This window comes from Ctenopharyngodon idella, chromosome 2, assembly GCF_019924925.1.
Source record: "Ctenopharyngodon idella isolate HZGC_01 chromosome 2, HZGC01, whole genome shotgun sequence".
NCBI classification, from domain to species: domain Eukaryota; kingdom Metazoa; phylum Chordata; class Actinopteri; order Cypriniformes; family Xenocyprididae; genus Ctenopharyngodon; species Ctenopharyngodon idella.
Window position 1 is genome coordinate 13282877 of NC_067221.1, and position 26849 is coordinate 13309725.

At 35.0% G+C, this 26849-nt stretch overlaps 3 protein-coding genes across 9 annotated transcripts in view; 1 reads left to right on the top strand and 2 right to left on the bottom strand.

The window, feature by feature from the left end:
• Positions 1-17410, top strand: part of rabggtb (Rab geranylgeranyltransferase subunit beta) — a 31528-nt gene extending 14118 nt beyond the window's left edge. The window contains exon 9 of the mRNA XM_051883617.1: positions 16719-17410. Within this exon, the coding sequence (XP_051739577.1) occupies positions 16719-16859 (141 nt within the window). The 3' untranslated portion in view covers positions 16860-17410. The remainder of the gene's footprint in view (positions 1-16718) is intronic.
• Positions 318-15118, bottom strand: LOC127506795 (uncharacterized). 5 transcript variants are annotated; one of them, XM_051883626.1, is made up of 8 exons: positions 14901-15118; positions 14033-14161; positions 12915-12986; positions 12325-12648; positions 7598-7888; positions 6549-6686; positions 3516-3633; positions 318-2691 (listed from the first exon to the last, which is right to left on the bottom strand). In XM_051883626.1, exons 2-7 carry the CDS (start codon positions 14076-14078, stop codon positions 3536-3538), a joined length of 969 nt encoding a protein of 322 aa, XP_051739586.1. In that variant the 5' UTR covers positions 14079-14161; positions 14901-15118; the 3' UTR covers positions 318-2691; positions 3516-3535. The 5 variants fall into 5 exon arrangements, with proteins under 5 accessions (XP_051739586.1, XP_051739598.1, XP_051739592.1 ...); XM_051883638.1 differs by lacking the exon at positions 14901-15118 and adding an exon at positions 14501-14843 and having other exon boundaries at positions 14033-14101; XM_051883632.1 differs by lacking the exon at positions 14901-15118 and adding an exon at positions 14501-14841 and having other exon boundaries at positions 14033-14158.
• Positions 17411-24753: 7343 nt separating the features above from the next.
• efna2a (ephrin-A2a) overlaps positions 24754-26849 on the bottom strand; it is a 73095-nt gene continuing 70999 nt past the window's right edge. For 2 of the 3 annotated variants that reach the window (XM_051878945.1, XM_051878960.1), the window contains exon 4: positions 24754-26177. In XM_051878945.1, coding sequence (XP_051734905.1) covers positions 26059-26177 — 119 coding nt within the window. In that variant the 3' untranslated portion in view covers positions 24754-26058. The remainder of the gene's footprint in view (positions 26178-26849) is intronic. The other variant, XM_051878953.1, reaches the window with a different exon arrangement.

Here is a 26849-nt window from a genome sequence, read left to right on the forward strand (position 1 = left end):
ACAGGAACTAATCACAGGAACAAACGGCGGGAACAATTGAAACAAGATGTTTGTTTGTTTCTTTCTTCACTGTGAGCATCTGATATCTAATAAAATTTCATTATAATTCAAAGTGAATTGTTCTGAATTTCCAAAAGTTGTGTTTGAATTGAATTGAATTATGAAGATAATGCTGCCCCTCCAAATTTTCAAAATGCCACAGAATTCTATAACTACGCCTGTTTAAAACTTTTTGTTAATGTTTAAATGTTAATACCTTTATAATATTTGTGCATGTATACAAACTAGGTTAAAATACTGCATTTCCACTCATAGAATGATAAACATTTTTTTTTTATTCAAATGCAGACATAAGTAGTGTATATTTCTTTCAATTCAACAGATTACTTACTCAACATTACCAATTTGATTACACAGGACAGAACAGCATGGAAGTAAGATACACTGCAAATTTGGCAGATGTACAGCAAATAGTATGTGGTCACCATTTTCTAATTAACAAGCTCGGTTATTCCAGTAATTGCAGTGAAGATTATATTTTACAGCACACAATTATATTCTAGAGAACTATTCAGTGAGAAAGCAGTCCAATCTGAATGATGAATTGATTCATATCGTTTTGCAAAACTGAGCAACAGCATGACTGATTCAATTTCATCACTACGGGGGCACCATTTTAAACTAAAAACAAAAGCTTTTTAAGTGTTTTGGTCATTTATCTATATGACAACAGCGTTTTCTGGGCCTGAAAATACAAACAAAGTTTTTGAAAACAATACTGTTATCGTCTCCATGTAAACTACAAAAACACAAATTTGTGAAAATGGTGACATCATGCATATGCATATTACAGTCTATAAAGTCTATTGTAGCATAGTGTTTCTTATAAAATGCCAACTACTGGCCTGGCAGTGTAATACTTTTTTTTTTTTTTGTCTTTTTTGTGGATCCGTGGGGATCGGTTTGACAATGTCGTCTGTACGCGAAAAAAGCAAAGTAAAAACGTCTCTGTTATTAGTACATTGTTGTCATGTAAACATACACTAATTCTGAACAGCTGACAGAAATACTGGACACACATCATATTTGCAGAAATATTCTCAGGGAAAATGTTTCTCAGGTCAGTCAGAGCTAGTGCTCTGTAATCTGTCAAAATGGCCCTGTCCCAAATGGCACACTTAAGGTGCACTTGCAGTCTTGTGGACTTGTGTCCGTTAAAGGGTGAGTTCACCCAAAAAATGAAAATAATGTCAATTATTACTCACCCTCGTGTCATTCTACACCCCTAAGAACTTCGTTCATCTTCGGAACACAAATTAAGATATTTTTGATTAAATCCGATGGCTCAGCGAGGTCTGCATAGACAGCAATGGTACTTTCTCTCTCAAGATCCATAAAGGTACCAAAAACATATTTAAATCAGTTTATGTGACTACATTGGTTCTACCTTAATATTATAAAACGACAAGAATATTTTTTGTGGGCCAAAAAAAACAAAATAACAACTTTTTAACAATATCTAGTGATGGCCGATTTCAAAACACTGCTTCATGAAGCTTCAGAGCTTTACGAATCAAATCAGTGGTTTGGAGTGCCAAAGTCACGTAGTCAGGTTTTTACACACGCGATCCAAATCACTAATTTGACTCAAAAGATTCATAACGCTCCAAAGCAGTGTTTTGAAATCGGCCATCACTAGATATCGTTAAAAAGTCATTATAATGCAAATGAACTGATTTAAATATGTTTTTAGCACTTTTATGAATCTTGAGAGAAAAAGTACCATTTCTGTCTATGCAGGCCTCACTGAGCCATCAGATTTAATAAAAAATATCTTAATTTGTGTTCCGAAGATGAACGAAGGTCTTACGGGTGTAGAACGATATGAGGGTGAGTAATAAATGACATTATTTTCATTTGTGGGTGAACTAACCCTTTAAGTCCACAAAACTCTAGAGTGTCCCATTTGTTATTTTAGGTTTCAGAAGGGTGCTCATGAGCGCCCCCTTTGCGGCTGATATGCACCCTCGATACAGACTTTCGCTGAGCAGTCAATGATTGTAAATGGTTAATACAACAATTACAACTCCCCTGAAGGACATAGTGGATGAAAAAATATGGGATGGGAGGAAAAAAAAAATACTACCCCAGGAAGTGTTTATTTTCAAAACCTTTGCATTCACCTGAGAAAACTTTTTAGTTCTTTGCAAGTGAACGCAAAGTTTCTTGGGGGAATGCAAAATATTTGTCAGAGAACACACAAGTATTGGCATATAATTTTGCCTCCTCATATTTTTTTCCTTTTAATTGGTCCCTCTAGGTGCTCCGTACTTTTGGACCCTACTGTACACATATAAAAAAACAATATACAAAATCTAAATTCTCTATAAAAAATGGTCAAACTACAAAAAAACCTACAACAACAAAAAACAACAAATGGTAAACTAGCTTACAGATATTATATCCCTCCACATTACATTGGCCATTCAAAGATGATTTTGAGTGAACTTTTTTTAGATGAAAGCATGTTTCTCTACTAATGCTATTCATGCCAAATCAAATAAAAGCCTTAACTCATTTTAGAATGGTTGATTTTCAAACGCTATTAATGTGTACCAACTATGAACTACTGCTGTTGAGCATCTCTGTTCAATTCCTGCATTGCATCATTCGATGAGTCTGTACCACCATCTATAATAAAACAAAAAACAAGAGAAGTTGAAAAGAGACAGAGAAATAGTGCTGCTACATAATGTTAATGCTTCAGCTACACAAACTTAAAGTAGGAGGAATGACAAAAATGCTGAAAAATAAGCAGTGACAATTAAGGGGCCATTCACATATCGCGTCTAAAAGTGCTGCTTTCTCCTTTTTAAAGCACTAGCGCTCCCTTGGCGTCTGTCGTTGCTATGCAACCATGAACTGCGCTCTCCACGACAACGAGGAAGTTTCATCAAAGGATTAATTTATTTCTAGCCCTTGCATTATCTTTAGTACTAGATATATTTATGGAGATGAGATATAAAAACCACCATGTACAGCTGTTCGGCTGAGCTTTCTATGTTTTGTTACGGAAAGGCCGAAGCTGATTGGTTGGTTCTTGTCACATGACCTGCGGTGCGCTTGCAGCATTTTGAAAAGTTGAGAATTTTTATGTTTTATGTGTTTTAATAGATGGGTAAGCAACTGTTTGGATACATTTATAAACATAAAAGTAATCATTGTCATATTGCTCAACACAGACGCAGTTAGAGGGTAGCATGGATACGAAGTCATTGATAGGCGATGCAATGGCATGGGACTTTAGTTAAAAATGCTGATGTCTCTGGATTTAAACATTTATGGAAACATTTGGGATAATGTAAGTACACAGTCAATTAGTTTTTGGATATTTTTTTATCTAAAAATCTCCTATATTTTGCCTTCACTGAACAGTCTAGAGCTCTTTTCTGTTTTGAATAAATAAAGCAATTACAAGTAACAAATAACGATAAATTGAAAGTGTGGAAATATACCATATACTTGACACAGTAGCTCAGTTATTAGCACTGTCTGCTGTGTTTAAGAGCGAGGAGGTTTTCTCTGTGCGGTTTGCATCTTCTCTCTTTGTTGGTGTGGTTGTCCTCGGGGTCACTGTAAAAAAAAAAAATCCTAATTTTACGGAAAATAACTGATTTTTTTACTGTCATTTTCTTTTATTTTAAATTATACTTAAAACTCTGTAAAATTACAAACAATGTATGTAAATTAACAACTCAGCTGTTATTTTAAGTATTATGACATTAATGAAAAATTACAGTAATTCACATATTTTTTACAGAACATTTACTGTATTTTTTCTGTTTTCTTAAATTACAAATGTATGTAAAATTACAAAAACAATCAGTAATTAAACAGTAATAAAACAATTAAATAATGAAACGGTCAAATGAATGGCAGCCAAAAAACCCTGTAGAATTAAAGTAAAATATTCTAATTTAAATAAACCGAAAAACACTGTTATTTTACAGGTATTTCCTGAATTATTACCTTCACTGTAAAATGAAATCTTAAAAAAATGGTCAATGACTGGCAGCAGCGGATGCCAAACAAAGGCCGTAAAATTAAAGTAAAATATCCTAATTTAAATAAACCGAAAAACACTGTTATTTTACAAATATTTCCTGAATTATTACCTTCACTTTAAAAAAATCCTAAAAAATACGGTCAATGACTGGCAGCAGCGGCTGCCAAACAAAAACCATAAAATTAAAGTAAAATATTCTAATTTAAATAAAGCGCAAAAAACTTTAACAGAAATTTTCTTTAAATGTTAAAAAACACTGTTATTTTACAGGTATTTCCTGATTTGATTCAAATGACTGGCAACAACAGAACATCAAACACTAACAGATCTCTCAAGATCTCAGCATCACTTATTACAGTCTAGACTTTATTTCTTTTATACAAAGGTTCTACTGAGAATTAACAGAGGTTTAGATGTTGATGTTTTATTGAAAAAAAAAAAGTTTGATGTCACCGATATGGAGGTGAGCGTTTGCTTGACCCTTGACTTTTTCCATGTTAGTTTTTTTCTGACTGCTTTAGCTGTGCATGTCTAATGCATGTTTGTTACAGGCAAAAAGTACAGACAAAACTCTGATCAGATGGTTTTGGCTGCTTATTGATGATGTAGTTATCAGGAAGTGGCTTGATTTGCTGACATCACATAGTGTCAAATCTCTGAATATATTAACTGTTAATTTCATGTGGTTTGTTGTAACCTTGTGGATCATATTATGAAAAGTATTCTGATTAAAAAATTTTTTTTTTTTTTTTTTTTGCACCAGACATCAATAATCAACATATGAATCTCAACAATGGTGACAATCAACAAAGCTTTTTTGTGACTTTAGTAGCTTGTTTTGTGATGTTCAGAGTTGATCTGAATTTTTTTTATTTTTTTTATTGTCACCATTGTTGAGATTCATACACTGATTCTTGATATCAGTGTGAGTCCTCATGACCTTGGTAAAACATTTTCTACGTAATGATTTAATAAAATTGTTTGTAGTCTGACAGCACGGTGATAGTATTGGCATGTTAAATTACAACTAATATTAAACAAAGACCAGACTCTGGTATCAGTGAATCAGACCACTTTATAATACTATACCATCACTTAAAAAGTTACCAACATCTATCTGAGTTTTTCTTGCTTTCTTTGCTATAACAAACATGCATCAGAAACACACAGCAAGCACTGACCACCAGAATGGTGACTTCAAACTTTATTATTTTATTCAATAAAACATCAACATCTAAACCTCTGTTAATTCTCAATAAGAACTCAAATAAAGTCTGGACTGTAATAAGTGAAGATGCTGAGATCTTGAGAGATCTATTAGTGTTTCATGTTCTGTTGGGATTTAAAGGGTTTCTGTATTGTCTGTTTTGTGGGTCACCATTGTGCTGGAGAGTAGAACCTGTGCTTCAGTCCAGGATGAGCCAGAAACCACTGGTATTATGCTGCATGGTGTTTTATTTCAGAGGAAGTAACAGTTATTTCTGGTTAAATGCAAAAGATTCCTATTTTACAGTGTATGTATAAGATATACATGTAAAACAACAGTGTTTTTTTTTCTGTGAGTGTTTTGTATTTTATTTAAACTAGGATATTTTACATTTATTTAGACTTTGATTGGTAGCCTTTGCTAAAAGTCATTTGACTGTTTTTTTTTTCTTTTTTTTAAGGTTGTTTTGCAGTGAAGGCGTTTTATTGTAATTCAGGGAATACCTGTAAAATAACTGTTTTTCTGTAGAAAAATTTTAATGAAAATTTCTGTTAAAGTTTTTTACACTTTATTTAAATTAGAATATTTTACTTTAATTTTAAGGTTTTTGTTTGGCAGCCGTAGCTAATAGTCATTGACCATTTTTTATGATTTATTTTTTTACAGTGTGGTTTCCCCCTCAATCCAAAGACATGCAGGACAGATCAATGGGAGACAGTAAATTGTCCTTAGGTGTGAGTGTGAATGAATGTGTGTGTGCGTGTGTGAGCCCTGTGATGGACAGGCCATATGTCCAGGGTGGTTCCCTGCCTACTGGTCAAGATGCTGGGATAGGCTAAAGCATTCCTGTGACCCTACATAGGACAAGTGGTTTGGAAAATGGATGGATGGATACCATGTACTCCACTCCATGTTTCATTGGACATATGCTCATAAAGTAAATTCACAGGGACTTTAGTATTTGTAATGGTGTTTCTTTGGAATGGTATTTGAATGAAGTCACATCACACAAACAGACACAATTATTTTGAAACCAAACAATGATATTAATCTGTCCTATCTGTGCTTAGTGTTCAGATATCAGATGCAGATGTGATCAAGTAAAATAGCAGGATCTTCCTCAGCCAAATATTTCAGTGGTATCTATTACATTCCCCTCAGTTAGGAGAATTTTTACAGCGAGAATCTTTTATAATAAAAGAGATAGTCACAATCATCACTTAATAAAATGGTCTAGTTTTACAAGAAATATATCCTTTGAAATTCAATACTTACCATTCTTGTGGCACCAGGATACTTCAATCTTACCCGTCTTGACCATAAGACAGATTATGAACGCGATCGCAATTACGATCACGAGCACGGCTGCTAACACTGGACCAGTTGTGTTCCAATGTGAATTCTCAGGGAGGTCTGTAATAGTTCAGCAGAGGTGTTAATTATGTATTCCTGCTATTCTGACTTTATTGAAGACATTATTTGTTGACAGACAGGCTGATTAACATATTAATTCATTTCTAATTTTTTTTTTGCATGAACATTTACATAAGATTTACGTAAGCTTTTCATAAGACTGCTGTACCGGGTCCTAAATCTAACAGTGATCACCAGTGATCAGTTCTTTGCAAAACTTTCTTATTTCAAAGGACACTAATGTTACTATTGTTGATTTGATAATGTGCAACTTTTAAACTCAAAGGCTGTGACTGACGTGCAAAGGAACCCTTCACTGTGTTGCTTTGGAATATCACATTTTTTTGTATTGCTTAAAGAAAGTGCATCCAAAAAAGAAAATTCTGTAATAATTTACTCAACCTCATGTTGTTCTAAACCTGTATTATTTTCTTTATTTTGTGGAAGAAAGAAAATATTTTGAAGAATAAACCTGAAAAAAAAACCCTGAAACATTTCTCAAATCTTTTTATGTTTCACAGAATAAAGAAAGTAATACAGTAATAATCATGGTAATAATAATTACACATGAATAATATTAAAGGGATAGTTCACCCAATCAAATATATATTAATATATATAAATATATATAATAAATATTCAAAATATCTTCTTTTATGTTCAACAGAAGGAAGAATTTCATGCAGGTTTAAAACAATTTCAGAGTGAGTAAATGATGACAAAATTGTTATTTTTTGGTGAACTATCCCTTTAATAGTTAATACATTTTTGACTACCTTAATGGAAAATTAGCTGTGAATTTGAGCATTTAAACTGTTCTTTGAATGTCCATAAAATATAATTTGATAATAATAGAACCCAACAGCATTATTAAAAAAACAAAATATTATAGAAAATTTCGAGCCACTCACCACTAACCGCAATATTGAACTTCCTGTGTAAGATGGTGGTGCTGTTGTTGATCTCCAAATCATAGTCTCCAGAGTGTTGGATTTGGATGTTTCTAATGGTGAGATCTCCAGTATGATCATTCAGTTTGATCACATTTTTCCATTTTGCATCTATAATGCCATTTAAGTTGGCAATGAGGACGCCTTGGTTTCCAAACTTCCACAGTATCTGATCATCTCTCTCTGTTTTAGCAACACCAGTCTGAAGAGTGACAGAATCTCCCTCCATCAATGACACTGACATCACTTCATCTATCACAGCAACAAACACATGAACAGTTTTGGAAAAGAGACTAAGCTGAAATTATTGCTGTTGGTAAATTCCACACAATTATCTGAATTCAAAATGGTTATAAAAGAAATCACTTAAATCTCATTTGGAATGTGATTCTGGTATAATAGCCAACTTTACAGTTCCATTTCATCTGATATTCATATTTCTATTATGTTTTTCTATTACTAGTTTTGCTCAGAAGAAGCACACTGTACCATGAATGTCCTTGCTAGCCGCTGCTTTTATTTTCAACTATTTCTTTTACAGAAGAAAAAAAAAATCAAATTGACCTATAAAGGTGAAACTTGATCATTTCACAGCACCTAAATTATTCTCAGACAATTTAAAGGCTCAGTAAGCAATTTCTGAGAAACACTGCCAATATTTGAAATCAACCCAATACTGAGTTGGTTTTCAGACGTAAACAAGGAAGACTGCACTGAGTTTATTACATTTGACAACAACTCAAAACATTGAATAAAGCCACTATTTTCATTGTTTAAGATTAAATCATTGTAGTCACATTGATTATCTTAAGCAGATTTTTAACTACCATTCTGAACATCAAAATGTGCTATAACATTGTAGTCTGTGTTTGAAACAGAAACTCAGATTTCATTAAAAATATTTTAATTTGTGTTCCGAAGATGAATGAAGGTCTTACGGGTGTGGAACGACATGAGGGTGAGTAATTAATAACAGAAATTTCATTTTTGGGTGAACTAACCCTTTAACAACTCCACAAACAGCATTACCAGCTTCACTTATTACTAGCCAGACTGACTTTATTTTTGTCAAACATCTACAGAAGTTCTCATTAAGAATGAACAGAGGTTTAGATGTTGATGTTTTATTGTTTTATTTGATGTTACCATTGTGGTGGTCAGTGTTTGATTTAGTTGGGCTCTTGACCCTTGACTCTTCAAGATCAGTTTTTTTTGTTTGATGTAACTGTGTGTGTTTAACGTACATGTGTTACAGCAAAAAAAAAAAATGTTATTAATGGTGTAAATCATCATGTGGTCTGGTTCACTAATATCTCTCTGAGTTTTTTACTGATGTTGTGTTTTTAATTATGATATTCCTGTGTAATGCAGACACACACAGACATCAAGAATCAGTATATGAATCTCAACAATGGTGACAAGCCATGAAGTCAAAAAGCTTCATGCTGCAATGCATGCTGGGTACCAGCATACTACAAGATTGATTCATGACTCCCAGCATGCAGTGCCACATGAATAAATTATGCTGCTGAGTTATTTTCTCTGAATTCTTACTATTTGCTTTTGTTTTTGTTATGACTTTTTAGTAGCTTGTTTTGTGATGTTGTGATGCTAATCTGTTTATCTATTTCATTGATTGTCACCATTGTTGAGATTCATATGCTGATTCTTGATGTCTGTGTGTGTCGAAGAGGCACAGCAGTTCAAAATTTTTATTTTTGTGAACGAGTTTAAAAGTCTTTCATAACTGGTTGTTCAAGCACTGCTTTATCTTTCTAAAATCACAGTGGTAGTAGAAACACAAATTAAAGGTGCACTAATATTTGTTGAGAAACAACCAGCAAAACCAGTGAATCATGTTTTACATCATGGTTATGTTGTCTAAACATAACCTGATCACACTTTTCTTTGACTTTTTTTTTTTTTTTTTTTTTTTTTTTTGCGCTACAAATGTGTCTCAAAAAGATAGTCACAACAACCAAAAAAAAAACCTAATGTTAAAAGTCAAGGGTCAAGAGCCCAACTAATGCAAACACTGATCGCCACAATGGTAACATCTAATAAACCAAAACATCTAGTCTAAACCTCTGTTAATTCTCAATGAGAACTTCTGTAGACATCTGACAGAAATAAAGTCAGTCTGATTAGTAATAAGTGACTCTGGTAATGCTGTTTGTGGAGTTGCTTAATCAGATCTTGAGAGATTTAATGTCTGATTTTAAGGCTGTGACTGAAGTCAGTTGGAGGGTGTGTACCCTTTAAGCCCACTTTCAACTTTGAAGTCAAATTTAAAAAAAGAGCAAACCATATTTTATGCTACTCGTTATTTTAGCAAATCCAGTGATTTGTTACTTCCCTGACATTTTTTATTGCATACAAATCACATTTGTTAATGTTGAGTTAGCCCCACTCATGTGCATGTTGTCTCAGGGGACCTCACATAAAGACACCCAAAAACTTTGGTGTTTCAGCATCCTTCAGAAATCAACACATTTCTGCAATTTTCAGCCATTTCTTTGGCAAGTACATTGATATTGTGTCAAATAAGAGATAAATGTATTGTTTTTTGTGTATGAACAAATAATTTTAATTTTATATAATTTTCCTTTAAATGGAAAGATGAATTTTATTAGCTTGCATACTAAGCTAATCTCATGGTCAAACCATTAGCCTTACTGAAAGATAGCCAAAGAATTAAGCATATTAACTACAAACACTGAATGTTTTGTGATTCATTTTACATTAATTTACAAATAAATACATCATAGATTGTTTTGTAGATCAGATTATTTTCATAAAATAACTTTTTTTTTTTCTTTTTTTTTTTTTAAGATGAGCTTAAATGGTACAGGGCCACAAAACGCATGCAAACTATAGCCAACACAAGCTAACCCTGAATGAAAAAATCTTAATATTTCTCAATGTGAGCACAATGAAAATTACTATGATGCTTAGTCCACAGTATATTTAAGCTCCATGCATGTCTTTGTAAACAAATCTTACATTTTAAAGGAAAACATTGTCTTTTTTCATCATTACTCACTGTGGTACCATTTAAGCCCACCTTATGTGTTTCAATGAGGAATCCCTCTAATTACAAACTTTGATCAATTTTCTGAGTGATTAATGATAACATTTCTTTGTGTACTTTTACCTAACTAACCTTTTACCTTAACTTACCTTACTTACTACTTTAATTTACAACTATATTTAAATAGGCCTAAAATTACACACGTTAATTCGATTGAGATGGAGCCCATTTTGTCCTAAAGTTCCTTATGTATAACCGGGCATAACTCTGGAGCCAAGCCAAGTTAAGGCTCTATACTCTGGGCATGGGGGGCCCACTAGGAGACCCCCGTAAGCCCAGAGTATGGAGCCCCAACTCGCCTTGGCTCCCGGGATACACCCGGTCAAACTTCCAGCTTGACTGCAGCTACAACTCCAGAGTCAAGCCGATTTAAGGCTGCAGACCACCAGCCTGGTCCCCCAGGGCTCTAATCAAACATTAGTAAAAGGAATTTTTTAAATACTTCCCTGTCACTGAATAAATATATTGATGTTTTACTTCCTTAAAATCAATAGATTTTTATATTTTGTGAATCAATAATGATGTGCGCTTATTTGGAACACGTGTGGGCTTAAATGGTGCCAAAAGTACCAGTTAAACCCATGCCAGACTTCTGACTTTATTCATAAAATATCTTATTTTTATATTCTAAAATGTACATCAACTAATTAATGCATTTTCAAATGAGAGATAAATCTTGCAGTTTAACAAATTATTTTTCTTATAAACCATTTCAATATCTATGAAAAACACGTAAACTTAGATTTTAGTGGGCTTAATAGGTATGTTTACCCTAGTTCTTGTATTTCTGTTGGTCTCGTCTCTTTTTTTTTCTGTTGTTTTTTCTCTTTCCTTCAATGTTAAGAGCAGGTATTCATCATTAATGGTCAATCCTCACTTAGTCACTTAATTACCTAATTAACTTAAGCACTGCTGCACTGTTATAGTAATCCGTTCCATTATACGACACGTTATAGCCTGTTCATATCAGATAGATATTATGTAAGCAACTGTAAAGTTTACTTTGTTCTTCTCCCAGTTTACCAGACACTTACATTGATGTATTTCGAGAGAAGTGGATGAATTTACTGCTCTCTGAACTGCGTCACAAACAAACATGGCGGCGCCCATCGCGCATACATCTCAACTAACGCGAACGTTATAAAGGCGTTTAAACAGCAAAACACATTCACTTACACGTATTTAACAGTCAGAATATCAGATATTTCATTACATAGTTAACAAGTTTGTGAATATTTTGAATAAAAAAGAAAAAAAGACAAAAGCAATCCATCAGTCATACAGTGCTGTTGTTGCTGCGGTGTCACGTGACAAGCAGTGATGCGTCGCCATGGAAATAATAAAATGATTACTGTTTTCCCTAGGCTATTTGATAGGCTATTAGTCGACTAATGTTTAGTCTACTATTATGGTGCAACCCTACAAATCTCTCTCTTGCTGTCTCTCTCCTCCCCTCATCATGAGTGGACATGCCCCCTACTGCTGATTGGCTACAAGTGTGTTGTCGCACTCGGTCCAATCCACTCTCAACAACGTTTCTCAGAAATCCATTACTGCACCTTTAATTATAACACTGAAAGACTTGAGAGCTACTCACCACGGACAGTAACACTGAATCTCTTTGTTGTTTCACTTTTGCTACGGATATGTAGCTGATAATCTCCAGTGTGTTCAGTTCTGATGTTTTTGATAGTGAGAGATCCAGTTTGATTGTCCAGCGCCAGTCTATCTCTGAATCTCTCACCCTTAGATATAAAGAATCTTCCAGCTGCTTCATTCATTTCAACGATACACTCTTTTCCAAACATCCACGATATCGTATCATATGTTTTTATTTCAGTAACACTAGTGTTTAAAGTGACAGAATCTCCCTCCATCACTATCAGCGTCTTTACTCCATCTCCCACAGCAACAAACACATCTGAAGAGACATTGCACAGTGTTAATATATGTGCTAGTTGACATTATTTATAAATAAATAAATAATTTTACAGACAATGCACCGTGCAGCTAAATTTCAACAGTAGTTCATAGGGAGGAGGGTACAATACTGCACTGAAAAGCAGTATATTCACAAATAAATGGTAACAACAATCGTTTAAGAATGATATGCACTTAGTTAAATTGTAATATGCTTAGCACAATCTATTATAAATAGTAAAAGAAAATGGGAATGAGAAAACATACTCATGTCAGAATATTTCTCTATCTGCGGCATGTTTTCTTCTTCATTGGTTTTGACATAACCAGATGGAGAAACTGGAAAACAAGAGAATAAAATTAACAACACAAGAATTGATATGTTTAAAAACAGTTCTTTTCAAAGTTTCAGATGTCACCTTTTGCTCTTTTCCACACATTCTTGATGTGTAAATGTTTATACAAATATGCAAATGCATTATTATAGGCACTTTCATACAAGTTGACATTTAATGTTTATTTTTCTTCAGTATTTATATCCTGCTAAAACAGTAACCAATAAGTTTGAGCTGCAAATTTTTACAGGCCATGCAACATTTAGAGACACACTCACAACCAACCCCCCCCCCCAAAAATAATTAAAAAAAAAATTAAACTTAAACAAAAATTATGTAATCTTTGGCTCCTATATGTGAACTGATCTATAAAACCTTTACAGATACTGGAATTAGAGAGTGAGTGAGAAATTAATCCATCCCCAATTAGTGATCCCATATTTTGAGTTTTCCAATATCTAATATTGCACCAGGTCAAACAAAAGTTCCGTCCATTTAAGGAGGAAAAAAAGCAGGAAGCATATAGTCAAAAGCATATAGCATGAAGAAGCAAAATGCCATATCAGGCCAAATCAGCATGACTCAGACGCTATACACACCATACACGCACACACAAAACTATTAATATTATAAATATATACCCGTCTCAAACTTTAATATAGACTAATGTTGTCCCATTTATCTCACACAAATAAATCTTACACGTTAGTGTCAAGCACAGAGTGCTATTGACACAAACTACCCCACGATCAGGGCGAGTTATATTTATTGACGCTTGTATCCACAAATGATATGCAGAATATTACAGGCCGTCAGCGCCCTCTAGTGTCTATCACCAAACACGCACGCACAACCAACGTAGCACCCTCCAAAATACACTTGCATTAGTGCTGTGATTTATCACGTCTCTTAGTCGAAAAGTAATAAAAGTTCGTATGTTATGAAACACTTGAGATATTCACATCATAATATAAAAGCAAATTCGCATTTCTGTGGCTTATATTGAAACCGAAACTGCTGAATATTAATAAAAACAAATATGTAACTTACCGTCCACGAGTAATAAAACCCAGAAAATGAAGGAAGGGCTCCTCATACTGATGCCGCTTCTGCTCACATCTAAAGTGAATGACAGCAGTGATTCAGGATACTGAGGAAACCAACCAAGTCACGTGACTTCTGCGAAAGAGAATGTATTATATGGTATTACGTCATACTACTTCGAAGTAAACCTGGACTAACGTTAGACCAAACACAGAGAGACTTGATTTTGGTGTAAAATGGGTTTTTATTCTGTAGAAATCGGTGGGTGTCCAGAGGGCCAGTTAATAAAATGACCTGGTAAGAGTAAGAGTTTTATTTGATTTCACAACGACATCGTTAGCCAGACCAGCAACGTATTATGAGCCCACCGTTTATCAAGTGTCATATTTCAGAACAACTTAAGTTCTAAAATATGAAAACGTAAACACAAATCATTAAATAACACATTTCATTAAAATAATAATAAATACTCACTTAATGCTAGAAAAGTGGGTGGCAAATGTTGAGTGCTAAGAGCGGTTTCCTATGGTACACAAAAAGGTCTTCCGTTAAGCTACTTAACAGAAACGCTCAGGTATAACGTGCTTCGCTTTCCGCGTTCTGCTCTGTCCACAAAAATCGTGAGCGCGAATTGACCCATTCGACACATGCGCACTAACTACCGAGTGAAGCCTATTTACAACATGACATTTTCAGTCAAATAAAACAATGTTTTTAATTTAAAAGTGATTTACTCGTCCACCTATTAAGATAGCTACATCTTTCTCATGTCTGACTGGAAATAAACTGTCTGTTCAGTGTCTCTGGTCTAAAAACTTTAATAAATGTAAAAACACAAAAAAAATAAAAATAAATCTTGAATATCAGTTCACACCTCTGAAAGGTAGGCGAAAGCTCATTCACTACAGAACTCCGGTAAGAAGCGTGACAGGAGACAGAACTGTTCAACTATGAAATATTGAATGTTCACAGTAAATGGCAACACTTAACAACAGATGGATATCGACAGTGATCCAGTTTGATTGGTTAATGTACAGCTGTGATAACAGCCACGAGGTATTTATTCAACCACGAACATTCACACCTGAAGAAAATGGCGGAGCAAACGCCTCGTGAATGTGAAAGTGAAAGTCAACCAGCGGCATATGCAATAAGATTTTTATAATAAAAGTCCTACCAGCATACAGAAAAACTTCAAAAGTATTATCACTGCCTTTCTGACTGCCAGAATCATTAGTGCTAAAAAACTATTACTACCTCAAAGTGAGAATATTTAGTAGCCTACTTTAAGACACAACTCCCAAGTTTGCAGAAATTTCATGGGCTACACAGACAATAATTAAAACAAACTCACATCATACACGAGCATAAACGCTCAGGTTCAAAGTGCTTTTAGTATTTTAGAAAACAACTTAAAAATAATTAAATGTGATGAGATATTTGTCAAAAAGAGACAGAGAAGTTCATTTTGTTAGGCTGATGTATCTGCACTGATTTTCCCATTTGATTTGACTTGATTCAGATTCACAAGGTCAGATTTTGATATACTATCAGTTAAATTGGGATCCTTTCAGATATATATATTTCATCTGACCAATACAGGTTAACATAATCTAATATAAAGCATTGAATATAGAGAAGGAGATAAGTACTTTTTAACATGAAATGCAGTTTTTCTGACAGTCTGTAAATAGGCCTAAATGTGGTAACCATAACTGTTTACAATTATCATGTTTTTGTTATATCATTGTAATGATCTTCAAATATTTAATAACAATAAAAATACAGGTATTGTTGTATAAAGTTGTGGTTGTAGGGTTTGTAAGCAGTTGTTCTTTGTGTTAAACCTCATATATCAAACTCTTCATCAAATGGATAATGACAAGGCTTTTGCTTTATCACTTGCTAGACTTTTTAAAGTCTACTTTTACTACCCTATATAACATGCATTCATGTCACTATTATTTTTTTATTATTTTATTATTAATTTTATAGCCTATTGAAACTAAATAAAAACTTAAATAAAAAATTAAAATATTTTAAATAATTAAAAAAATCAGATTAAATTAATACTATTTGTACACTGTAAAACTAAACTAAAACTGACCAAATAAACAAAATAAAAATTAATGAATTTTTTGAAACCATATCCTAGATACTGTTTCATATCTGATGGCATATACAACTGTGGATGATTTTATTCTTGCTTGCCAGGATGAAGAGACCGGAGGCTTCGCTGACAGGCCTGGAGACATGGTAAGCTCTGCAGAACCTGATTTCACCAAGTGCAGCATGTTCCTCTATCAATATCTTTGTTGATCCTGAAACGACATTCCAATCAATCAGATTTGAGGGACAGGTTTACAGTTTATGTCAAGTTTAGGCTTACAACCAGGGTTAGGTGCTTCCTTCTGATTTAAGTTATGGGTAGGGTTAGGTTTAGGGGTAGGGATAGGGATAGGGTTAGGGCTAAATGTTCAGACAGGAATGTTCCAGGATCAACAAAATATGTTGACCCAGGAACACGTCTAACTAATAATCAAAATCAGGACGTGCGTAAGCTCTGTGGAGTTTGCCACATTAAATTTTGCATGTGCATTAATATATTGCATGTTATTTCTATAGGACTTACCTTTCTTAAACAGATTTGTTATTAGTATAATGTATATTTTTCTTTTGTCTTTCTGTCCAGGTGGATCCTTTCCACACTCTGTTTGGTGTGGCTGGTCTGTCTTTGTTGGGAGATGAGCAGATCAAACCGGTGAACCCTGTGTTTTGCATGCCTGAGGATGTGCTTCAGAGAATTGGCCTCCAACCAGACTTGCTGAGCTGAGTTTAAATTTTCAGCATGGCGGTTTTACTCTTGTCCTTCACCTGCACAGCCAGCCGAGTTTTGAAATGAGCAAACCGTGGAAAGCTGTCATCTTCAACTAATGATCGGCACACCGCTTAGAGGGAACAAGGACTTTAGAAAGACATTGTGTGCTTTTGTTCAGAGATTTGTTCTGGTCATCATGTAGGCACAATATTACACAACTTCCTTCTGTTAATAGGCTTTCTTTCTTTAAAGATGCTGGTCGAAGAGGTACATCCGGTATTATTACAGCTTTCACTGTGTGTAAAAACATAACTTTATTTATGACTAATTCAGCAGGTCACTTTTGGTATCAATCAAGAACATTTAGTTAGTGAGAGTAGAGATCACTCACTCATCTCTGATGGCTTTTCCAAAGTGAGTATGCAAGACTACATTTACATGTTACATAACACTTTTCATGCATGTAATTAATTTTGTCCAAATTCTCTTTCTGTAGTTTGTTCACATCAGTCATCAAAGTTTTGTTAGTCCTCACATCCCTAAAGCATTCTTAATAACTATTGTGAGACCATTTTAAAAGTCATGTTTGGTTTGCATTTTTCTCTCATTCTGGCATTGTGTGAACATGCCTGTGGTGTGGGATGGAATAAATGTGATGTCAATATCAAAAACTCAAGTGATTTTTGCTTCATTAGTGGATAATTCATTGTCAGGTGTTAATCTGTTGATGCTCATCACCCCTATGGCTTCTGACACTGATTGTGATGAGATTTCAGTGGCCTGCTGTTACATGATCATCCTCAATAGTGTTTGTACATTTCTTTGCACACTGTAGGTTAGAAATGTGTATCATATATAAAACCATTAAACTGTATTGACTACCAGTTTTAGTCAATCAAGCTTTGAATGTCACACATTATCTTATGATGTTGTGTTTACTAAAATTCAGTTAAAAAAAGGCTTTTCACACAGTGCTTTAAATTTGTATTCATATCTGCTATTAGTGAAAAAAAAAATCTGTAAAACTTTCAAGTATATGAGCACGTAGTTGGAAAAGTGAAGAGGCAATCAATTCAGAGTGTGAAATCATCAGGAGCACAGCAATCTACAGACCCCTGACTGATTTTCAGAAACAAACACAAGGGTTGTTAAGCTACGCTGAAACCCCACTGGCTCTCATTACAACCTGTTCAGAGTGCGAGAGATGTGCCACATGTCACCACTGTCTCCTGGCACTCATGTTGTTGTTAGATCCCCTCACACATAACACCATCTACTGCCTCTGTTAGTTTAATAAAAACATAATGATTAGTTAACACTAAGAAACCATAATATCAAAAACATCATGAACCATTTTAAATGTAATCATTTTATGTCAGGCAAAACCAGGTAATTTTGTAAGTAATTTTTGTTCTTTTGGACAAAAAGTATTTTGCAAGTAACAAAAATTGGGTGTTTATTGGATTACTACATGTCAAATATTTGGCATGTTTTCGTTGCTTTATACCTTCAATAGCCAGTTCAACTCATTGAAAATGTGTGATTAACATTTTTATTTTGTAAAGAAATTCATACATAGACACAATATATATTTGTCAGCAAAACTATTTTTCAGCATTTGCTCAGATTAAAGGTTTGGAATAGTGATTCTCCCACTAAGGGGGTTCAGCAAACTTCTTTGGGGGCCACAATAAGGCTTACTCTTTTTTTAATTAACATTATATCAAAGTTTTTCCTCATTTGCTTTGGTACATTTTACAGATCACAATTGAAATTCTCGCAACTGCTTGTTCAATCTCCACATCACCTATACCACTTGTGCACATCATAAAAGCAGTTTCTCATTTGCTTAAGTACATTCATGCACTTGATTATGTACAACTGTCTGCTGCAATTGTCTTACTGTAGCCTATGTACTAATATTTTCTAGAAATGCACTTTTTTTGGTTAGCAAATGTTAAAGGGTTAGTTCACCCAAAAATGAAAAATCTGTCATATATTACTCACCCTTATGTTGTTCCACACCCGTAACACCTTCGTTCATCTTCGGAACACAAATTAAGATATTTTTGATGGAATCCAATGGCTCAGTGAGGTCTGCATTGACAGTAAGTTAATTTACACTTTCAAATGCCCAGAAAGCTACTAAAGACGTATTTAAAACAGTTCATGTGACTACAGTGGTTCAACCTTAATGTTATGAAGCAACTAAAATCCTTTTTGTGTGCCAAAAATAAATAAATAACGACTTAATTCAACAATATCTAGTGATGGGCGATTTCAAAACACTGCTTCATGAAGCTTCGAAGCTTTACGAATCTTTTGTTACGAATCAGTGGTTCGGAGCGTGTATCAAACTGCCAAAAGTCACGCCCCTCAGTGGTGAACCATTGAAATTTCAAAACACTTGACATAACAACGCCTAGTTTACTGAAATCACGTGACTTTCACTCTCCGAACCACTGATTCGAAACAAAAGATTCGTAAAGCTTCGAAGCTTCATGAAGCAGTGTTTTGAAATTGCCCATCACTAGATATTGTTGAATAAAGTTGTTATTTGTTTTTTTGGCACACATTGCTGGCAATGCAGGCCTCACTGAGCCTTCGGATTTTATCAAAAATATCTTAATTTGTGTTCCGAAGATGAACGAAGGTCTTAAGGGTGTGGAACGACATAAGGGTGAGTAATATATGACAGAATTTTCATTTTTGGGTTAACTAACCCTTTAAGGATGATTAGCGAAATGTACCAAAAATCTTAATTTACATCCTACAAAACACTAAAAATAAAGATTACATTAAACTGACATTATATTTTTGAGTTTATTTTTATTACAATAAAGTACCTGAAGTACAAATCAGCTTAGATAGGAGCCCCTTCAAACATTGTCTTGGAAAAAAAAAGAGTCAAAAAGGATAAGAACTACTGGTTTATGTGACAGGGATACAAAGATGTGTTTAAAATGCATTAGCCAAGATTTCATCTGTTTGGTTTCTCTATTCAAATAAGTTTGCACTGGAGGTAATTCATAGCTAATGTTTACTCACCTGTAAATGTTTGTCTTGCTTTACATGAATATGAGATTTACTTGATTATGATAAATTAATAAGACAAGGTGAAATCAGTACATTAGCTTTGTCTACGTTATCTTCAAACACAATCTTTTGTTTGAACCATTTTGTTCATTCACTAGAAAAACAGCTCTGTACTTGTGTTCAAATGTTCCTACATTCTTAAAATAAGACATTCACAAAATAAGAAAAACAAGTCACATATAAAGACATCCCATTAGAAACAGCCTCTCTCTGGCAGACACAACAAGTACATCTTTTCAATGTCCGTGCTTCTTTTTCAAGCCTGGAAACATTGCAGAATGATATTGATGCCTCTATTGATGAACTGAATGTAGGGCATTATGTCTAGCTGTGCATGAACTGTGAATCAGATAGAAAGGAATTGAATCCCTCAGAGGATGATGAATTTCATATAATAGTGTGGAAAGCTTTACCAATCAATTGCTTATAAAATTCATGAAACAAGGAATGGATTACTCAACTTTAGGAGGATGGTTATCTTGTTATCTGACGTGTTATGTGGGTCTTTATGTGCTAGTTCTGGGAATCCTCTGTATAATATTTGAATTATAAATTATTATGTTGGTCTATTTAAAGTACAAACAGAAAACTGAACGTCACACGTCACATCTGAAGCTCTGACACAAAGTTAGATACCTTTTCCTGCAAACCGCTCTGCTTGCTGTTGTTCACTATATCAGCATTTTGAGAACGACTGTATTCTTTTATGAGCAGATCGAGGCTGTGCTTAATGGCCGCTTTTGATATGTGACCCCTGATTTTGTCCATGCCGTCTTTACTTTGTAAGTATCTTGACAATGTCTTGCTGACTTGGTCTTGCTGCTGTATATCCATATAATAACAACAATCCTGGTCATGTGAAGGGCTCCTTATTCCTGGAGCAGGACTCTTATGAAGGGTGACTTTTTGTTGTCTTTGATGCACTTGTTTTGCTCCTCTGTGAAGGGTGAAATGTCTAGGAGTCGAGGAACTGCTCTTCAGATCTGTCTTTGCGATATATGAAGGGCTCTTGGGCAAAGCCTTCTGAGGATATCCATCGCTTTTATCCTCATCTTTTTCATTGCATTCCCTTAAGGATAACTCAAAATGAGACAATGAGGCTTTTAAGTAATCCTTATGTGGTGAAATGTAATTATTAGTGCTGCCTTTTTTATACGTTTGTAGAGTCAGTGAATGCTGTTTGACTTCTGACAGATCCCTCTCACAATCACCAGAGGTTTCATCACCCAAACCATCATGGTTCTGGCTAAACATGCGTTTGGACTTCGCTGAGTCACCACTTTCAACATTAAAGTCAATATTACCACATGTGTTTTCTTTCTTGGTTTCTTTACAAGTTGAAAAGGCAATACTCACTGATCTCAGATGAGCAGCGTAGGCTTCGTGACAATATCCGCTTATCAGGTTTATGTCCATCAACGTCTTTTGAAGCTCTTGTATTTCTTTGTTGATAAAAAACATCGATCTCCTGTGATCTCTGCACAGAATTTCTCGCTCATTCACAAACCTTTTCATTTCATAATAGTTTTTGAAGTGTGCTCTCTGTAGATGTACGACTGTCGATGTGTTCGCTTTTCTCGCTTTCAGAGAGCTCATGTCTCAGACAGATTCAACATGTAATGACTGTTCAGGAGCCTTGAGACGTGTGTGTTTGTGTTGTACCTCAGGTTTACCTCAGGGAACTGTTGGAGGCTGTATGTGCCGCAGAGATACAGAGATTGACTTCCATTATATGGACACGAATTACAAATGGAAGTAAATTTTGGTTAATTTAACTCTTTTGTTATCAACATTCATCAAAAAATATTCTTTTGTGTTCACAAGAAGAAAGAAATGCATACAGGTTTGAAAAGACATGAAGAGGGTGAGTAAATGATGACAGAATTGACATTTTTGGGTGGACTATACCTTTAAATATTTGAAATATGAATCAAAAGCAAAGTTCTGGTTGATATTAGGCTTATATGTGGCATAAATCACCTTTGACAATACGAATATAGAGAAAACACTCAACAGACCAAAGGTAAAAGGTCTCATTCACAAGGGGGCAGCAAATGTCTATTTTTCATGGGGAAATCAGCATGTAACACACATGCTGTGTTTCTTATATTGAGTCTAACATTTCATTAAAATTTTGTAAAATTATAATTACAAATGACAGCATAAGGCGCATCATGCTGTGACAGACCGAAAGATGTAAGACCTAAATCTTTTACTCACCATTTATACTAGCCATTTTAATAAGTTCAGTGCCTCTAATATCTGCCTCTAACTGGCGGTTTGGTTTGCATCTGCAGTACCATCTCCAAGTCTGCAGATCCCGCACTGATGCTTTTCTAGCGCATGTATTTTTTATCATAGTCTACATTGCATAAAATATTCAGATAGGACATTCACTTTTCTGAGCCCAGCCAGGCTACTGATCCCTCACCTAATAGTTGGATGAGCATCCAGGCCAAAGCCTAGAGCCGGTATCAGCAGACACCCGCCTGAATGTCAAGTCATGTATGACCAGGACTCATTCCAGCCGTCCCGCATCCGAAAACACAGCGTCAAAGCAATCATATCTTCAATGTCTGTGTAAAAATAATCTGAATAACTGCCGCTAAAGTATTAAACATGTTTCATCACATTTTGCATGGTTTCAGTAAGAGATTTCTTGAGGCTGGTCTTTCAGGGCATTGGACAAAATAATCCAAAATGTGCAGGGTACAGCAGGGCTAAAAGCTTTGCTTAAGGAAAAGTTTTTTTAAAAAAGAGTATGACAATAATAATAATAATAATAAACACCTTAAAATAAAATAAAATTTTATTGAATATTGATGAAGCAACATAATCTGTGTGAAAAAAAACAGCAAAAGAAGTTTGTTTTATTTAAAAGGTAAATGGAGTTACATGGGCACTCGCTATAGTGGGAAGCTATAATGATATAGTGTAAATATAGGGGCAATAATAGTGATATGACAAAATTTGTTTTTTGGATATAGCAATATTTTTAATAAATTATGTACTAAGTTTCTGTTTTATTTACTTTCAACCTCAAGTAATTCATAAAACCTGATATTATTTTGCTTTTAGTACATTATTCATCACTGTTCAAAAAGTCTGGGGTTTTTGAAAGAATGCTCACTAAGGCTGCATTTATTTGATGTATCTATTATTATAATTATTATCTTTTTTGTATCAAGTATTCTGCTTTAAAATGTAATTACTCCAGTCTTCAGCATCACATGATCCTTCAGAAATCATTCTAATATGCTGATTTGATGCTCAAGAAACATTTCTTATTTTCAATGTTGAAAACAGCTGCTTTCTATTTTTGTGGAAACTTTGATTTTTTGATTAATAAAAAGAACAGCTTTTATTTGAAATAGAAATCTTGGTAACACTTTAGTTTAGGGTCCAATTCTCACTATTAACTAGTTACTTATTAGCATGCATATTACTAGGATATTGGCTGTTTATTAGTACTTATAAAGCAGATATTAATGCCTTATTCTGCATGACCATATTCTACATAACATAATCCTACCCAATACCTAAACTTAACAACTTCCTTACTATTAATAAGCAGTAATTAGGAGTTTATTGAGGCAAAAGTCATAGTTAATAGTTAGGTAATGGATTGGTTCACTTTCAAATGAAAATTAGCCCAAGCTTTACTCACCCTTAAGCCATCCTAGGTGTACATGACTTTCTTCTTTCTGATGAATACAATCAGGGATATATTAATAAATATCCTGACGCATCCAAGCTTTATAATGGCAGTGAACAGGGGTCATGAGTATGAGCTGAAAAGTGCTTCCATCCACATCCATCCATCATAAACGTGTATTCCACACGGCTCCGGGGGGTTAATAAAGGCCTTCTGAAGCGAAGCGATACATTTGTGTAAAAAAAAAAAATTCCATATTTAACAAGTTATGAAGTAAGTTAGATTTTTCCATTTTTGTTCCATTTTTTCGCAAGTTGAATATGGAAGGCGATCTGGTGGAGGCCAGACATTTTACTTCATAACTTGTTAAATATGGATTTTTTTTTTTTTTTTTTTTACACAAATGCATCACTTCGCTTCAGAAGGCCTTTATTAACCCCCCAGAGCCGTGTGGAGAACATTTATGATGGATGGATGTGGATGGAAGCACTTTCTTCAGCTCATACTCATGACCCCTGTTCACTACCATTATAAAGCTTGGATGTGTCAGGATATTTATTAATATATCTCTGATTGTGTTCATCAGAAAAAAGAAAGTCCTATACACCTAGGATGGCTTAAGGGTGAGTAAAGCTTGGGGTAATTTTTATTTGAAAGTAAAATAATCTTTTAATAGTGAGAATTTGATCCTAATCTAAAGTGTGACTGAAATCTTTTGTAACATTATTAATGTCACTTTTGATTGATTAAATGCATCCTTGTTGAATAAAAGTATTAGTTTACTACAAGGGGGGTATTGATAATTTGCTGATTTAATCATACACTTTAATTATACACAGGATGTCTAAAGTTGTTGTTTTTTTATCTCAAAATACAAGTCGTAATATCAAGTATTCTTGTAAGTACATACATTTCTATAAATTTGCACAATTTAGTTACATAAAAGTTACTTAAACATCAACCTTTAGATAATGTACACAATGAACTTTATGGATCAGGAAAATTTAGCAGGTTTTTGTCGCTATTTAGTTCTGGGAGGAGAAAAAAAAAATCAAAAAGGCCTTTTAGCAACTTCAGCATCAATGTCTGCAGAGATCATCCCATTCTAAAATATTTCATATAACATCTATGCTATACAAATCTGAGTCAAAATGTCACTTGTCAACTTCAGACAATGCATCTTGTGCATCTCGTAGACAAAAATGCTTTATTTTTCATTTCTGCATGTTTCTTCAGTTCGACAGAACATGTTGGCTGTACAAAACGTCACATGAAAAAGAGGACACAATCAAATCAGATGGAAAGAAATGCTTTCTGTCTCTTTAAATACTGAATACAGTTTGACAAGATCACAATAACAACAGTAAGAGTGAGAGAGTGGGCCCATCTGAATACGTCCGACTGCTGACTCACACACAGTATCGCCACTCAAGACGCTAAAACCGTTCCTCATATCACATGAATAATTAATGTTGCTTTTAAATGCTACAAAAATAACATGAAATAGAATACAAAAAATCCATTTCCTTTTCGTCCATGCCCGCAGTGCGTGCGTCGGTGAATTAAAAGTGGCTAGTCCCTGATCCTCACAGATCATTTTTTGAAACACACACTGCGTTTCATTGCTTGTTTGTCCCACAGAGCTGGAAAGAAAAACCAATGCAGAGTTTTATTAAGCGGCATTTGGGTTTGCACCAAAGCGATTATTCTCATCTCGGAGATTCAGTGTCCTTGTCCCACCAGTAGACACATAGTTTTGAGGCGAAGGCCAGCAGTGAGCACTGACATTTGGCTGCGTCTCATCTGAACTCCACCAGCTGAGCCGTACACAAGAAGAGTGGCTAGAAGGTCTACTTTTGTTTCGTTTTTGCTAATAAAAATATATCGTTACTATTGTAAGAAGATCAGTTTCTGTTTCACAGTGTTTCACATGCATGTGAATGTCTAACACTAAGTCCCTAGCTGCTGGCTACCACAAAACACATTTCTTCTCTCCCTTCAAAAGGAAAATAAAACTAAAACTCTGAAGAGAGTCCTTTGGTGTCATTTGTTATTAGGGAGAAAAATCCCTTTATTTCTGGGTAGACAGGGGCTGAGTATGGAATAAAGACGATGTGGGGGGCATTATAGCTAATCAAATAAGTGTCTGAAATCTTTTGTAAACCGCAACGCCCTGAAATGTGACAAAATGGCACATGAATACAAGCCTCGATTACATGACAGCATATATAAAAGGTCACATTCCACGACAGACTCCAGGTATTTAAGTCTCACAACTGCTTTACATCAGCCGCTAAGCAGGGCGAACATCTCTGTCCTCGGATCAGCTGCGAGGAGCTCGTTCAATAAAAAAGAGGATGACTGCGCGTTAGCCTGTGGACCGGGGGGCTGGATGAGAGGGCTTCCCTGAGGGAGTATGGATGGAGGGAGAGCAGTAGGCAGTCTGGGCAGCGGCGGAGCTTCTTAAATGCGGCCCAGCAGAAAGGCCAGCAGCAGCAGCACAGCTAGGCACGGGCCGTCTGCCCTACAGCGCTGGCTCTGATCAGTCAGGAAGGGCTCTGGAGACTCGTAGCCCGAACCATCTGAAACACACAAACACAGGGAGACAGCACACGGAGAGGAAGCACTAGGAAATGCATACCTTTGCTCAAAGCAGCAGGGGCCCACAGCACTGACCTAATTAGAGTTTAATTACTGAGACGGAGGATCTGGTTCACATTTCGCACAACGTTTTCATAGATTACATGAACCTGACATATCTGTGCCAATGAATTTAAAATAAACGCTGGATTTCCAATTGGAGCTTGAACGCTGTTGTTCTAAACAAGGGTGTCCAATGCTGCTCCTAGAGGGCCACTGTCTGGCAGAGTTCCGCTCCAACCCCAATTAAACACACCTGAACCAGCTAATTAAAGGGTTAGTTCACCCAAAAATAAAAATTCTGTCATTAATTATTCAGCCTCATGTCGTTCCACACCCGTAAGACCTTCGTTCATCTTCGGAACACAAATTAAGACGTTTTTCATAAAATCCGATGGCTCAGAGGCCTGCATTGCCAGCAAGACAATTAACACTTTCAATGCCCAGAAAGTTACTAAAGACATATTTAAAACAGTTCATGTGACTACAGTGGTTCAATCTTAATGTTATGAAGAGATGAGTATACTTTTTGTGCGCCAAAAACCCCCCCAAAATAACGACTTTATTCAACAATATCTAGTAATGGACGATTTCAAAACACTGCTTCATGAAGC